The 15714-nt window shown below is 36.5% G+C and overlaps 2 protein-coding genes across 2 annotated transcripts; one reads left to right on the top strand and one right to left on the bottom strand.

The window, feature by feature from the left end:
* The first annotated feature begins 1033 nt into the window (after window positions 1-1033).
* Window positions 1034-3030, top strand: LOC118742775 (transcription factor grauzone-like). Its single transcript, XM_036475110.1, has 4 exons — window positions 1034-1235; window positions 1301-2229; window positions 2306-2687; window positions 2757-3030. Exons 1-4 carry the CDS (start codon window positions 1113-1115, stop codon window positions 2940-2942), a joined length of 1620 nt encoding a protein of 539 aa, XP_036331003.1. The 5' UTR covers window positions 1034-1112; the 3' UTR covers window positions 2943-3030.
* Window positions 3031-7695: 4665 nt separating this feature from the next.
* On the bottom strand, window positions 7696-13554 carry LOC118742773 (sarcosine dehydrogenase, mitochondrial). The gene is made up of 4 exons (XM_036475108.1): window positions 13159-13554; window positions 9137-10324; window positions 8922-9064; window positions 7696-8761 (listed from the first exon to the last, which is right to left on the bottom strand). The coding sequence occupies exons 1-4, from the start codon at window positions 13552-13554 to the stop codon at window positions 7801-7803; spliced, it is 2688 nt and encodes an 895-aa protein (XP_036331001.1). The 3' UTR covers window positions 7696-7800.
* Between the last annotated feature and the right edge of the window lie 2160 nt (window positions 13555-15714).

The raw sequence follows: 15714 nt of genomic DNA, 5'->3' as shown, positions 1-15714 counted from the left end.
GACTCCACCCGTCGCAAGCATTGCACTTGACTGAGGCGGAGCTGGGCATTAAAAAATATTCGTATCATTACATTAAAAAATAGTCATTAAGTTCATTTCCACTTGGCATTTTTTTAAATGGCATAAATTTTTTGTCATTCCAATACCTAGTGGAAATTCGGCATAAGCGATTACCCAACGCATACCACTTCACATGTTGAAGTCTGTTGGGTTTTGATTTTTACTTAAAAATGGTATAGCTGTGCATAGTATGCATAACTGGGCTATTATGAAAATTGGTCCGCTTTGTTCAAAACCGGAAGATAGCCAGCAAGAATTTAAAACAACTACTACGTCATAAAATTCGTTTCAGTGTTTATTAAACAACAGGGTTTTTAATAAATTCGACACTTTGGAGCTTTGGTTTGGTTGGAATGTGAAAATCTGAGCGATCGACAATTCAGTTGATAATTGTTGAAAACTATCTGTTATTAGGGAACAAGACTTACAAAACCTAAAATTTATAGCAAAGCCAGTTATGTGTTAAGCAGCTAAGAAAACAATTTCAAATATGCAAGTTATTACATACTACTTACTGTACTTACCATAAACAATGACTTTATTTTAAAAAGCTTTTTCCGCTAACTCTCGTATTAAAAAAAAAAAAATATATATTTCTGTGGTTTTGAACGGATTGTGCTGTAAAGATTTTTATAGACATTTAATTTAACGACTCTGACAAACAGAGGTGCTTTTAATCAGCTGGCCTGGAAATTGCACAATAATGGCCAAGAACACACGAGAACAATAGTGCATGCATAATTCTTTTCGCCCAATATCGTGGCCGACAAATCAACAGGAATGATTTATATAACTCTGCAATGATTGGAATATATAAGAGTAATTCAACTTTATTTATTTAATACCAAGTCCACTGTGTATAACACCCTGATTTAGTAGTTTTCTCATATTTGTATTTTGCCACGTTTATTTAGAACATTAGTGGCACCCTGTGTGCAAACATATAATCCCATAATCAAAACGTGGCAGCATTGATAAGTTGTAAACAATTTTGTTGTGGAAAAAGTTGGAAATATTTCAATTGTTAGCTCTTGTAGAAAAATAAAAAAAAAATGTTTAATGGATTGTGCTGTGTGTTATGCTTGGAGAGCTCAAACGAAACATTTGATTTAAAATTTATAGAAGGTCAAAGTTTAGATAGGCGAAAAGTTATTGAGCTGCATTTTAAAGCAGAGGTTTGCTAAATGCTATACGAGTTTTTAAGACTAACTTCATTATCAATAAACATTTATTATTGAAGGTGGATTTGTTAGCTGAATTTGACGCGAAAGTCGTTTGTAAAAACTGTTGGGAATTAGTCAATTCATTTCATGAGTTCTACCAGCACGTGAAACGAGTCCATCAAACGGCTGCAAACACCTTGAAAAATGTCAGTGTGGAAGCTGAAGTATCAGAAATTAAGGAAGAATTTACCAGTCATGAAGAAGTCCAACCACCACCGCGACGCCGTAGAGGACGGCCGAAGCGCCAAAAATCATCTCTCGAAATGTCTTCTGCGGCTGACTTGCCACTTGCGGAGTGCCAAGTTAAAATTGAGGAATTAATTTTGCCAGCAGCTACTAATGCTGAAGGCATCTGTGCAGCAGATATTACTTCAGAAGCGTTGGACGTTAAAGATGAGAACCGACTAGATTTTTTGGAAACTTCCAATTCTCCAACAGCGGCGGACTTTGAAGAATATGTGAGTGAGAATGAAGAGCAGCCAAATGCACGCAAGTCCGCAAAAGCAGATAGACGTAAAAACATTAATAAAAAAACCGCAGAGTCAGATGAGTATATAGCAAAGAAAAATTTCAAATTCAATTGTTGTATGTGTCAAATCTCGCTTGCGAATTTCAAAGAATTGAAGGATCATTTTCGTAAGGATCACCAGACCAGCGGTTATGTGCTTTGTTGTGGAAGAAAATTACCCGAGCGAAGTTTACTAATTGACCACCTTCATTGGCACGAGGATCCTGATTATTTTAAGTGTAAACATTGTGGAAAGAGAATGTCGGAACGACGGAGTCTTGATCTCCATCTTCAATATGCGCATGGGAATCGGGAGCGCGTACATCGTTGTTCTATATGCTCCAAAGGCTTCTTTCGCCCATCCTGCCTTAAACAGCATTTAAATACTCATGTTAGCGAAGACCAAAAAACAGTACCCTGTTTACAATGTGATAAAACGTAAGTAATTAATTGCGATTACAAATAAAAGATCTACGTATGAATGTACTAATATTAAAATTTTTAATTTGAATAGATTTCCTGATGTCGTTGAATTAAGAAAACACATGAGGCTTACGCATTTGAACGCATATGCTAAAATATGTCATATTTGTGGTATATCAATAAAAGGCCGCGACGCATTTGAACGACATCAGGCAGAACATGCAGGGATAGAACGAAAGCTGATAAAATGTGACATGTGCGACGCTGCACTCACCACAAAGTATGGTTTGGCGCGCCATATAAAAACGATGCATACGGAAGAGTATCAGACGCCACAAGTTTGTCCTATTTGTTCCAAAGTTTCGCCTACTCTGCAGGCTCATCGTAATCATATAAAATTTATGCATTCTTTACAAAGGAAGCACGTATGTAAATTATGCGATAAGGGGTTTAAACGGCTTACCGATTTCAAAGTGAGTTTTTTGGTAATTTTTTTTTTTTTAATATGTACTTATCTTAGTTGTTTGCCTCTTTACTCATAGGAGCACATGGCTACACATACTGGAGAAGCATTATATACGTGCAGTTTTTGTCCACAGACATTCAAATCAAATGCAAATATGTATTCACATCGTAAGAAAAAGCATGCAAAGGAGTGGGCTGAACAATGCGAATTGAAAAAAAGTTTAGCTGTACCTTTAAAAGAGGCCATATCTTCGACCCAATGAAAGCAGTTGGCTAATCAATGTTCATAAATATATCTATAATACATACATAAGTAATTTAAAATTAAATATGAGAAACTCTTATTAAAATAATAAATTATTAAAATGTACTTGCGATCCACTATTTTAAAGGACTACCTTAGACGTGTTGTTGTTGGAAAAGCACGTTTCTCAGGCCATCGGTCACATGAGCTCGAGGACAACTATTGAAACTACTGAAAGCTGACTTAAGTAAAGCTAATTGGATCCAACAAAAACAAATATTGTAGTTAAAGTATGATTCCAAGTTTCGATTACCTTATTTAAGCTCAGCACCTTTCGCCCATGTCATAAAATCAAAACCAAATGAAACGTTTAAAACCAGGGTTTTTTTCATCGCTCTGATCCGGTATTTTATTTCGCTCCGAGCTCCGCGGTTGCTCCACCCCGCTCCCACTAAATTTTTTTTTCTGTTTACATATAAGCCCTAACCGCAAAAAAAAACGTAGGCGAAATTTTTTTGAAAATTTTCTGCTTGATGCAGAATCCATCTGAAACTCGTCTGCATGCAAAAGAAAATAATAAAAAAAATACCAAGTTAATTAAATAGAATGGAAATTTATTTAACAAGGCTATTAACTTAATTTTTATACCCGAGCGCACTTGTGCACAAGGGTATTATAACTTTGTTCAAATAACGGTTGTTTGTAACAGGCAAAACAAATCGAAATAGATAATAAAAAGAGAAATCGATTAAGCGGTGACTGTCTGACCGTCCGTGCGTCTGTGCACACGTCGAGGAAAAATTGAGATATCTTAACGAAACTTAAAATGGGCAAAATCGGGCAAACCTCCCATATAACGGTAATTTTCAGAAATACGAAAACTGCGATATTTTAGTAACTACTGAAGATAATTCACTCAAAATTTATATTTACAATAATTTGTAGACGAAAAATAAGAATATTAGAAATTTTTTGAAAATAGGCGTAGCCACGCCCATTTATGGTTACATGTAGCCGGTACATGTAGCTTGGTAGCCGCTGCACCAATTTCTTCCAAACTTGGCACAGTTTTTGGCCTTGATACAGCATAGCAAATGGTATGGTTATTGTGCTTGTCACATAAAAGCAAAACATTGAAAATTGTTTAAATCGCGCTAAAATTACGGCCACTTTTCATATAACGGTAAATTTCAGAAATGCTTGAAACTTCAATATTTCGAAATTTAAGGCCGCTAATTTTCGAAAGGTGAAAAACATATATTTAATACTTGCGTACTTGCGCCGGGTATTTAATGTTCGGCTCCGCCCGAATTTAGACTTTCTTACTTTTTTTCTTTTTATTTTTTGTGGAAAAACGACAATAAAAATCAAGACGAATCTTGGGCGAATCATTACAAGGTGGTGTTACCTTGTATAAATTCGCCTTGATAAAAATATTTCAAAATACATACATACATCGTTACTGCACCTTTTTCAGTTTTAGTTCAGAATGTTGAAATTCAAATTCAGAAATTCGACAAATTTTCATAAAAATTGTAATATTTTACTTAGATTTCTTAGAAAGATGCTGCGTATCCAGCTTTGTTGCCCATTCAATTTTACAAAGTGGAAATTTTAAGTAGCTAGGACGTCACCCTTGATTTTTGGTAATCTTTTGTTGAAGGTGTTGCTCATTTTCTGCATACAAAAAAATTGCCACAAATGAAGACCTGCATACAATATGATTTAAAAGTTTACAATTTTGATGAAGATTTGTTAAAATTCTTCGAGCGCGTCTTCCCTATTTACATTCTCGCCACAGTACACAAAACTAAGGGCCGGATTTACAAATTCTAAAAATCAATACCTTTCTATTCAAATTTTAAATTCGTTCCATAAAAAAAAAAAATAATTTCACAACAGTTTAACTATGGGGGCATGCTGGTTTAAACTTTTGTTAACTGAGCTTTGTGAATATGAAAATTAATAGTTAAACTCTTATCAGTGGTTGACTACGCACTGTGAATTTGGCACTAAGTACCACAACTATCAATTTATATTCACACGAATGTACATTAGGGTGGTCCGAAAAATTAGGGTGGAAAAAGTAGTCGGAATGTGTATGCTCTCACCCCCTAGGATTGTTCTATACCGAAAATATATGCCCGTATTTTTTATTTTGAAATCAACCTATTTATTTATTTAGATGTCGCTCAAAGCGCCCAAAGTTTTCCATGTATTTTTTATGGGGAAAAAAACAACTTAAAAACTTAACTTCGTAGAAATGGTATAGAATAGTTAAAAATCAATGTTTTTCTACCAGAAAACTCTGTTTATCTGCAGGAGATTCCCAATAATAATAACCAATTGTTTATTTAACCATTTTTGCATCGCAACTATAATTTATAGGTCCGCCAAAAACCCACAAAAACCCCGAAAAATGCAATGGGGCGACCAATAAAAAATCGTTGATATAAAAATATGGTTAAATAAACAATTGGATATTTTTATTGAAAGTATCCTGAAGAGAACCAGAGTTTTCCGATCTAAAAATATTGATTTCCAAGAATTCTATACCATTTCTACGAAAAATTTTAATTTTCCCACATAAAAATGCATGGAAAACTTTGAGCGCTTTGAGCGACGTCGAAATATTTTTTTATTTCAAAATAGGGGTACACCTTTTCAATTTATATATATATATATATATATACATGTATACCGCGTACACGCCAATTTCACACGTATACAAATTAGTATTTTGTTTGTGTTATTATTATGACTACTAAGTATGCACTTTAATGGTTGAATTGTTACTCTTTTCTTTAAATGAAAATAAATAATTACATACATAGAGCTAAAGACTTGTACAAATTTAATACATATGTACATACGTATACATATTTCCATTGAATGCAAACTAGACAAAGTTTTCTGAACTTAAAATGGAAATTCCGAATTTGAATAATAACTCTCTGAATTTTAAATGCAACTTTCTGAACTAAATATAACTGAAAAAGGTCTAAGCCAGAAAATGGCAAAAATAAAATATTGCAAATTTTTCTTTAAGGTGCTAAGGAGCTAATTAATTATTTTAGCTCTTTGCTCCGCTCCGCTACGAGGCCCTGTTTATTAAACCCCTTTAAAAAAAGTACGATTCTTTAGTTGTCACATACATACACTTGTACATATGTATGCATTGGAGAACAAATCTTGAGAAACCTATGTTTCTCAAAAGGAGTTTACTTTGTTCTCAAGCCTACAATTAGGTTTATTGGATATTTTGTGGTGTTTTGCTACAAATTCGAAGAAAAATCTCAGGACTCTTTCTCAGTCAAGAAATGGGTACAGCACATGGACAATGCTCTCTCATTTCAACTATAGTTTTTGTTCGTTTTAATGGGTTAGGATATTAATATCTAAAACAAATTGCGTACAGCAGGAGCATTTACAATTTAACTCCAATCCTTCTTCAGCAGTCACATTCGTTTTGGGAAGGCAATAAATTAGTATGTCTAGCAGAAGCATTTGTTTTTAAGCCAATCGTATGTACATATGTATGTATAATGCAATATTATATTATTGTATACATATGTATGTACGTATGCGTATGCCTTTACCTTCTCACTGCGATCAGCAAACTCGAGTTTTCCTCCACTTGTAAAAGTGCTTCATTACTTTCTTTGAAGAGGCGCAATTTATTACGAGTTTGGACTTCATACATATGTACATACATACATATGTATGCGGGTGTGCATTTGCTGTTACTCAAGTGCTATGATCAGACCCACAGCATCCAGAGTTTTGACACTTTTGCGGTCACCAAAAGATATAACTCAATTAAAATTAATGTGCGATTATGATATTTTGAGTGGATTTCTGAGAAGGTTCTCAAATCTTACGTGCATAAATATGTATGTATGTACATAATACTCTCATCCATAAGTGCATTTTCGTGTCTGTGTATGTAATCCAGCCTCATCCTTAGCAGACTGTGTGTCGCCTGACTTCGAAGTTACCTACTACACACATTTCGATCGTTTGCTTGAAGGCAGTAAAAATTAGACAGCCTAATTTTTGAGTTACGACGTTCTTCCATTAATGTATGTACATATTTATACTGGATAATAACTCCCACCGTAATATTTTGGCGCAATTCGATGTCAATTATCAGCTAGAGGACATTACACAATTTCATAAAAACAAAATAGTCCAAGAAGTTAGCAAAATGTAAATTTAAAAAATCCGCGTTAAAGTCAATAACATAGAAAACGAAATCCCTATGGGAAGCGTTCCAATCTTGCTTCACTCTGACAGTGCAAGAACCACCAACTAGATATGTTTCTAACGCTTCCAATGATGGATTGCAAGACTCTGTTACACACCAGCTCATTCGTTCAATCTGACCCATTGAAGAATGCACGCCATGCGGCGAAGGTTAACTCTAGAATAATTTATATGTCACTGACCAACTTCAAAAGATCACTTTTTCTTCTCCCTGAAGGAAATTGCAGACCAAAGGACTTGTTAAAACTCGCTAAAAAGTGGATATGACTAAAGTTGAAACCTAGGGCTAGGGCCGCCAAGAGAAAATCGGGGTACGATACTAAATATGTTCCAACCATTGGTCAATTTGACATGGAGTTACCCACCCGTATTTCTCTAACGGCAGTTGACACACAAAATATTGGTTTGGTAAGAACCGAACCAAGGCGAGTTCATATTCATATACCAGTAAAAGTTTTGTGTAATTAAAGATTAAAAGAACCAAACAAAAATCGTTTATGCGTTTGTAAAAATGTTATATTAAATTTTTAAATTTATTTTTAGTGCTTAACCTCAATATACATACTTATTTTTGATATGTGTGTTACCTAATGGAATTTATTCCCTAGCGCTCAGTCATAAATACCCAATATGCGCTTGCTTTTCGGATCGAATGGACTTCTTACATGACATTCAGCCTTATATCGTTTGCCTAAAATATCCACCTCATACGTGCCCTCTTTTATGTAATCCTCACTCACAACTTGACCATCCTTCCGACTGACATATGTCTGGCCAATTGATTTCCCCAACGCATAACCATATTCAGCGCGTCGCAAAAAACCTACGGGTTCACCATTACGATACACACCTTCCAAACCCCAAATGGGCACCTGTTCGTTCAGTGTCAAGTAGACCAAACGTTTCTTAACACCTTCTCTGCGCTGCCGCTCGATCGCCACTTTTCCTTTGTAGTCACCATTTTTGCGACATGTGAATGAAAGGCCAGCTTCGATGGGCGTATCATCAGGCCTTAAATCGAAACTCCACAGATGATAGCCTTTTTCACTGCTCAGCGAATAGAGGGCACGATAACCAGCATTTCGTACACCATCTTGCCTACCCACCGCCAGCAGTGACTGATAGACAGCGGAGCAATCTTCATTTGGTATGTGCAATTCATAGCCCAGTTCGCCAACAAAACTAACACGCAATACGCGTAAGCCCACCTGCTTGCCATTCGCTGATGGGCACTTCACATTAGCTAAGAGGGTGCCATTTGGCGGTATATGCTCATTCGATAGATCGCAATCGATAATGCGTTGAAGAATATTACGACTGCGTGGACCTTGTATGGATATAACACCCAAGTCGGTGGTTACGTCGCGTAATGTGACATTGAAGCCCTTTTCACGTATCTCCGCGAGTAAGGTGGAATATGTGTAGAAAGCAGAGGCACCACCAGCCACAATGTAGTATCCCTGTCCGGTAAATTTGGGATCATACGCAGCACCAGTGCCAGAATTCAAACGCGTTACGGTAACATCAGCCTCCACACCGCCGCTTTTATTGAGCACGCAGGTGTAAATGGTTCTAAAAAGAATTCTAATTATGTCACTATGCCGTTTTCCAAATAGCCTTTTTAAATCATTACTTGTCAGTCAGAGCTTTTCTCTTGTACGCAGCTGTGTGTATAAAGAGAGCACACACGCGTACTAATGAGCTGGCCAACTCTGCTTTCAATGTTACTTACTTATTAGTGTCTCGGCTTGTGTTACCACTAAATATCCAATCAGCAGCCTTTTGTGCGTCTGGACCCTCCATAATAAGTTTACAAAAGTAGCACATATTAAAGATGACTGCAGCATTCCGGCAAGCCAATGCCTCCTCACCAATCTAAATAGTAAATTAAATTATACTTATGCTAGAAGAAGAATATCTCTCGCTAGTAACCACTCAGTGACTTACCAACTTGTGATGCTCAGAAAACTTTGCGTACTTCAAGTCCCCCTCGAGCACTTCTTCGTATGCACTACTGGCATGTCTTGTATTACCGTAATTGCCATACCAGTCATAAGGCAGTACGTCCGCCTTCTGTTTCATGAAAAATCCAGGCCTTTCCCAGCCCTGTTTCTCTTCCATAAAAGCATTCTGCGCCAACATATCGTCATGTAGCGGATCTTTCTGGAAATTTCGTCCGGCAAGTGGCTGATCGTACTTGAATACCATGCTATAATTCTTCGCATAACTCTCATGCGATCTCTCGCGTATCCATTCTGTGTCACGATTTTGTGCGAGCGTGAAACGACGCAAATCGAAGCCGTATAAGGGCAATTCTGGTTTACCGTTAATCACCCAAAGCGCAGTTTGTTCACCGCATCCACCACCAAACATCATGCCAGACGAATTGAAGCCGCAATTATGATACAAACCGCTAATTTGTGTGTCTGGTCCCATTAGTGGTTTGTGATCGGGCGTAAACGATTCCGGACCACATATTGTGCTCTTCACACCATAATCACCATATGAAGGACACAATTTTATTGCGCCATTAAGATGAACATCAAACACGGACCAATCCAAATCGTATAGGCCAAAATTAAAATCTTCCGGCACCGAATCCAGAAGAATGGGATTCGGTTCATAACCACCCATACATATGGCATCGCCTTGTATACGAAAGTAGGTGGAATAGTCGTGATCACGCACATTTGGTATACCACGTACGCTGGGTATAGATTCGGAAACAATGTACGCATGCTTCATGGGGATGAGTGGTAAATGCGAGCCATGCTTTTGCACCAAATCGCGTCCCCATATGCCTGTAGCGTTTACCACCTTCTCTGTTTTGATATTACCATAGGGCGTGGTGACACCAATCAACTTCTTGCCTTTGGCTGTGTCCTCGACCAGTAGATCTGTGACGCTACAATTTTCAATAACTCGGCCACCATTCGTCACCGCTCCACGTGTTAGAGCTGTGCACAGCATAGCTGGATCAACAACACCATCGCCTGGTGAATAGAGCGCTCCAATGAAGGCTTTTGGATCTAGGAGTGGGAACAGCTTTTGTGTTTCTTCGGGGCCGAGTATGTAATTCTCAATGCCTAATGCATTGCCTATCGAAGCCAGTCGTCTGTATTCGTTTAGTCGTTTCTAAAGAAGAGTTCGAAAAAAGAAATTAATAAAGGGAATGAGATGAAATAGAGGTAATGATAATGGTAACACTACATTAGCTTCTAGCTGGTTCTCCTGTTTTTTGGATATAGGTACCTAGAGCCTCTCCTGTCTGGCGTAGTTTTTAAGAGCTTTCTATGTACTCTCGAGTATTTCACTCATCGTATATAAACAACTACTACCGATGGTTTTACTATCTGTGAATCTAGGAAGCCAACCTCTGATCTTGGGTAAAATCTTGTTGATCACAAGCTTCTATAACGACGGGTATAAATACGTCCCTGAGCAGGCATCTCTTTGCTTTCCACATAACTGAATTGAACCTAAACCCCACCACCACTCATTGGCAAATCACACGACAGTTGGGTCAACGTAAACATATCTGGTCAAGGACGGTCCTTCATCAGATTCCACAAAAACTCTTTGTGGAGTTTTTAAGTTGTTACAACAACAATAACATTGGCAATCAAGTGGTATATGGGAAACGTTCTTTCGGCCAAGAAAGCTCCAAGTATTCAAGAAAAACTCTAATTGTAAAAAGTTTTAGTTATTTTTAACCGACTTCACAAAAAGCAGGTTATCAATTCGTCGAAATATATACATATTTATTTTTTATGTACATATGTTACCGCATAACTTGGACCGCGTCAACCGATTTCTATATTCGTTTTTTAAAGGAAAGGTGTTACCTCACAGGTGGTCCCATACTAATTTGGTTTAAATAGGATTATTGGATCATGAAGAAATTAACGATAATCTTAAATTTTTATATGAGAATTAAAGTCGGTTTTGTTTTTTGCTTAAAAATTACTTGTTTTTTTATTTTTTTATAAAATGCATACTCGTTGCGAGCTCTGGAAAAAAATGTGTGTTCGTTTGGAAGTCGCAATGTAGGGAGCAAAGGTGGCGCATTCCGCGAACCGCTACTTTGGTTTTGCCGACTTTGACAATTCTCAGTATATAGTAAACAACGCTTCAAAAACTTTAAATGCACTGAAATTCACTGTATACATATTCACTAAACATGTTTCCTATCGAAAAGTGTGATATTAAAATTATTAACTAATCCGACATTTTCTTTTATCGTCCTCTTCGGCTTTGTTTACTTTTAAGCTCATAATTTTGCCTACACTCGCAAGTCGTATAGAAATGCTAGGTATAATATTTATCTGTAAATTAATGACAGGCTGAAGTAAATTTTAAAGTTCCCTCTCGAGTGTCAAGACACTTTCCACCTCTGTTTTTGAAGCCATGAAAAACTAATTTTGAACTAAACGAATCATTGAGTTGTTTATGTCAAAATTTTAACCCTCATTCCAGCACGTTTGAAATATCGCACTCGATTTTTACTATTTTACTATAAAGAAAACTATCATTTCCACTCTCAATAATTGAAATACTATCTTTAGAATGTTCAATCAGCTGATGAATTTCATTCTGTAGCTGAATAGTTTTAGATCTCGACACTTAACAAACTCCTGTTTCAACGACCCGGCACCACAAAAAAAAAAAATTTCGTACCTCATGGGAAAGGAGGGTAAAAACCGTTGGGATTATTTAATTATTTAATTGAGAAATGACATCGCCGTCGGGAATGCGAAAACTTTCATAAAAGATTTAAAGAAGATATTCTTGGAAAGTGTTGGTCAGATACAGCTTTAAAGGCCCTACACACGGACCGATTTATCGGCCAACCGAGCCTTTTAACCTCGATTATTCCGCCAGACAATAGGTATACAAATGTACATACATGTATGTTTATTTGATTCAGTGACGATCAGAGAGAACTTTTACATCACATGCTTCTTAAGAAAGAGAAGAGCGGCGCCGCAGAGCTCTTTTTAAGGTCTCTATTTTAAATAGACGCGCACAGAGGGTGAGCTCTTTTTGCTCACTACTGATATGAGATCTAGCGGTGGAGAAAACATCGATGGCACTATCGATGCATCGATGTTTTTGCATTTTTTGTTAAATTCGATGGTTGATGGCGATGGTTGATGGCAACTATCGATGTTTCTTTTGTACACCTCTGCGTATGTAAAATTATATAATAACAGTTTCTAGTTTATAACCTTTCTAAACAAAAATCAAAACATATTTTCTTTTATCTCTTTTTAATAGTTTTATGATAATGCAACTGAATAAAAGTGTTACGCTTTTACAAGCTTTTATTTAACTTCACTTAATATATCTTCTGGAATTTTGCTATCAATTCTAACCAACTTTCCGACGAGCTAAAGACTTGAAACTTTAAACTTTGCGCAAAACCCGGTGACAATGTATGTAATATGAAAGACAAATTAATCCACTAGGTGGCGCAGGTTTAGAGATGCTTAAAAATCCCGTACACTCGATGTTACATCGATGGTGGCTTTAGCCCCCTCCCAGCCCGTACCTGCGTACGCCCATGTACATATGTACATATGTATGAGTAAGTTTCGTGAAAGAATAAGGATTTAGAATCGCACCGATCGCTCTTATGATAGAATATTCAAAAACTTTGTTGTGCTGTGTTGACTGCCAATATTTGGCTGCTGTACATAGTCAGAGGTCTTGATAACAGCATCGGCGTGGTATTTTATAAATTGTTTGTTTCCAATACATATTAGCAATCTGCACCGATTTCAGTAAGCCTATTGAAATTTAATTAATTTTTGATGAGCCATAATGGAGTTAGTATTTAGCTAAATATAAAAATGTTGCTTGGTAGAAGGAGATACATATGTATGTACGTAGTTAATATATACGTTTGTATACACAACACAACAGCACAAATATAGCATAAACACTTAAAGAAAACACTAGTTTCTTACTTCCGTATGGGCAATAAATATGCCACCATTCTGAATCCAGCCCGGATCATAACCTGTATCCTGTTCCAATTGTGTCAGCATATTTCGTGAATTATTCAACAATTCTATATCCACATCATTTGGCCGTAAACGCCAAATCAAACCCGCCGTATGCCAGGTGGTGCCAGCTGTTAGCTTGGCACGCTCCAACAGCACCGCCTTCACGCCTCGCTTTGCCAAGTGATACAATGTGTGACATCCTGCCGAACCGCCACCAATGATAACCACATCTGCCGTCGTAGGTATTTGTGGCACAGTATACTCTGTCTTAGCACTATGGAAGCGCTGTGATGCTGCAGTGCTCGACGAAAGGCTCGTCGTTCCATGCAATAATGCTTTTCTGCTAAGCTTCAACATTGAGATGCGCGTTATTTACGTTACCGATTCGAACTGAATACAACAAATTTCGAAACTTATAATTAAGCATAGCTTAAACTTTCTTATGTTCTACACATGTATACCAGTAGCGATTTCAACGATTTAGAATAGCAAAGGCTGTTATGCTCAATTTCAGCAAAGGTTATCGAAAACTGATAAAGAAAAAGCATACAAAGTTTGTATTATGCAGCCCAGCAGGAAAGCTAAAGAAGCAATATAGTATATGTATATGTATATGTAAGAAGACAGTAGCCAAATGATTTTAACTGGAATGCATTGATATGTATGCATATACCGACGGCGGGAAAACGCGGGTCTTTTTGAAGCAAATGCGGCCCTTTGCTTAGCAAAGTGCGGCTCTTTTTCCTTTCTCATTGCTTAGAATATTTTGGCTCTTTTTACTTTTTAAAATACATATTTCTTTGCTAGACATTCGTTTCCATTGTGTTCTTTTTTATTTTAATATTTTTATATACACATACGCGAATTGAGCTAAACTACGTCTTCTTATTCATGATCTCATAGAATAGAAGAATATAATATTTCAGAATAAAGATTTGCCGATTTGAAATTATTTAAATGTACGTTTGCATATTTCATAAACCCTCTTTTATGTAACATAATTGAGGATGAATTTACAATATCCGAAATACTCCTTTTTAAGAAAAGCGAAGAAGAGTTGGAGTTTTTGGAATAAAAGAAGATAAGGCACTGGAAATGCAACATAAAGCTTTGACATTGCTTGAATTCCGGCAACAAGTACCAGATTTAAAATATCCGCTGTTGAAAACAGTTTTAAATTTTAGGTACAACGTATAACTGTGAATCTTTGTACTCTACAATGTTCGTCTAGCAGATTAAGATTTCGATTAAAATTAACATTACGGTTAAGATTAGAGTTGGGATTTTTCGTTCATTTTGGTGATCGGTCAACGTAGTTTAGATGAAATAAATGAATTACTTCATTTTCACAGTTTTCTCTCTTAATGAATGCAAATTTACACACCGTGTTAATTAAATTAAACACATTGTTTCCTTTTACTTATCACATGTGCGGCGTAGAACAAATTTAAAATTTGTTTGTTGAATTCTAAACATTTATTGTTTACAATTTCACAGTAAAATAAAAAAAAAATGTTTAAAATTTGCTTTAAAAAAATTTTGTTCAAATTTACGCATATAAAGAGGTAACCAGTTTCCTCTCCTAATGTGTGCAAATTTACACACCGTGTAATAAAATTAAACACTGTATGTTTACTTTTACATACGAAATTTGTTGCTTACTTTTACATACGAAATTTGTTGTTATTTCGCAAAAATAACTGTTTTTGCATATTTATTGCGTATAGTTTAGTATTATATTTTACAATAAATGCATGTGGTTTTTGCATATTTTTGCTTTCTTTTATTTACAACCATTTAAATTTAGTGCGAAATTTTATACCAAAAAAAATCCCTATAATTTTTTCTTAAATATTCATCTGAATATCTTCTCGGATAGCCAATCGGCCATTGAGGTACTCTCTTCTACCTACTGGTGGAAGACTGTAGGAGAGAGTTGGTTTATATCTCTGATCAATACGAAATTACCCTATTATGGTTCCTGAATGTGTCCCACGCGGTGAACATGGGCGCTTCGCTCAGGGAGATAAAAGCAAAAATTATCAAAATTTATTACTCGAAGGCTGAGCAGAGGTGGAACCGTACAGGATCGTACAGGATTACCCTGCAGTTCTGGGTGTACTATGACCCACTTAGACCAAAGCTCTCTTAGGAATGAGCAAAGAAGATACCTACTAGCTTACTGCAGTGTGCACAGGGCACTGGCCCGTTGATGTCGTAGTTGCGATGACTTTTGCTCAAAAGAGACAGTCGAACACTTCGTGTGCGAGTGTTCAGCCTTTGCAAGAATGAGGCTAAAGACACTATACAAGCCATTCCTGCAGAATGTTTTAGAATAAAGTTGCCTCTCTCTGTATGACGTACTGAAATTCATTAAAGCCGCAAAATCGCACTTTCTCAAACTGTCAATGTCTTGCTTAACAACTTTGCACTCTAAGCTAGCGATATGTAGGCTGGTATCGAAAATGGGCGAAATCGGACTGTAAGTGCGCCTACCTTCCATACGACGGTTTTTTT

This window comes from Rhagoletis pomonella, unplaced genomic scaffold (genome assembly GCF_013731165.1).
Source record: "Rhagoletis pomonella isolate Grant_MI unplaced genomic scaffold, Rhpom_1.0 Rhpom_scaffold_00007, whole genome shotgun sequence".
NCBI classification, from domain to species: domain Eukaryota; kingdom Metazoa; phylum Arthropoda; class Insecta; order Diptera; family Tephritidae; genus Rhagoletis; species Rhagoletis pomonella.
This window is presented reverse-complemented; position numbering and strand designations above follow the sequence as displayed.

What these genes read in the sequence shown, in the direction of transcription:
- LOC118742775 (XM_036475110.1), top strand. Translation starts at nt 1,113, where the DNA reads ATGTTTAATGGATTGTGCTGTGTGTTATGCTTGGAGAGCTCAAACGAA. An exon ending in AGCTGCATTTTAAAGCAGAG is followed by an intron (nt 1,236 to 1,300) that starts GTTTGCTAAATG and finishes TTATTATTGAAG; the next exon opens with GTGGATTTGTTAGCTGAATT. An exon ending in TGTTTACAATGTGATAAAAC is followed by an intron (nt 2,230 to 2,305) that starts GTAAGTAATTAA and finishes TAATTTGAATAG; the next exon opens with ATTTCCTGATGTCGTTGAAT.
- LOC118742773 (XM_036475108.1), bottom strand. Translation starts at nt 13,554, where the DNA reads ATGTTGAAGCTTAGCAGAAAAGCATTATTGCATGGAACGACGAGCCTT. An exon ending in TATTTATTGCCCATACGGAA is followed by an intron (nt 10,325 to 13,158) that starts GTAAGAAACTAG and finishes ACTCTTCTTTAG; the next exon opens with AAACGACTAAACGAATACAG. An exon ending in TTTCTGAGCATCACAAGTTG is followed by an intron (nt 9,065 to 9,136) that starts GTAAGTCACTGA and finishes TTTACTATTTAG; the next exon opens with ATTGGTGAGGAGGCATTGGC.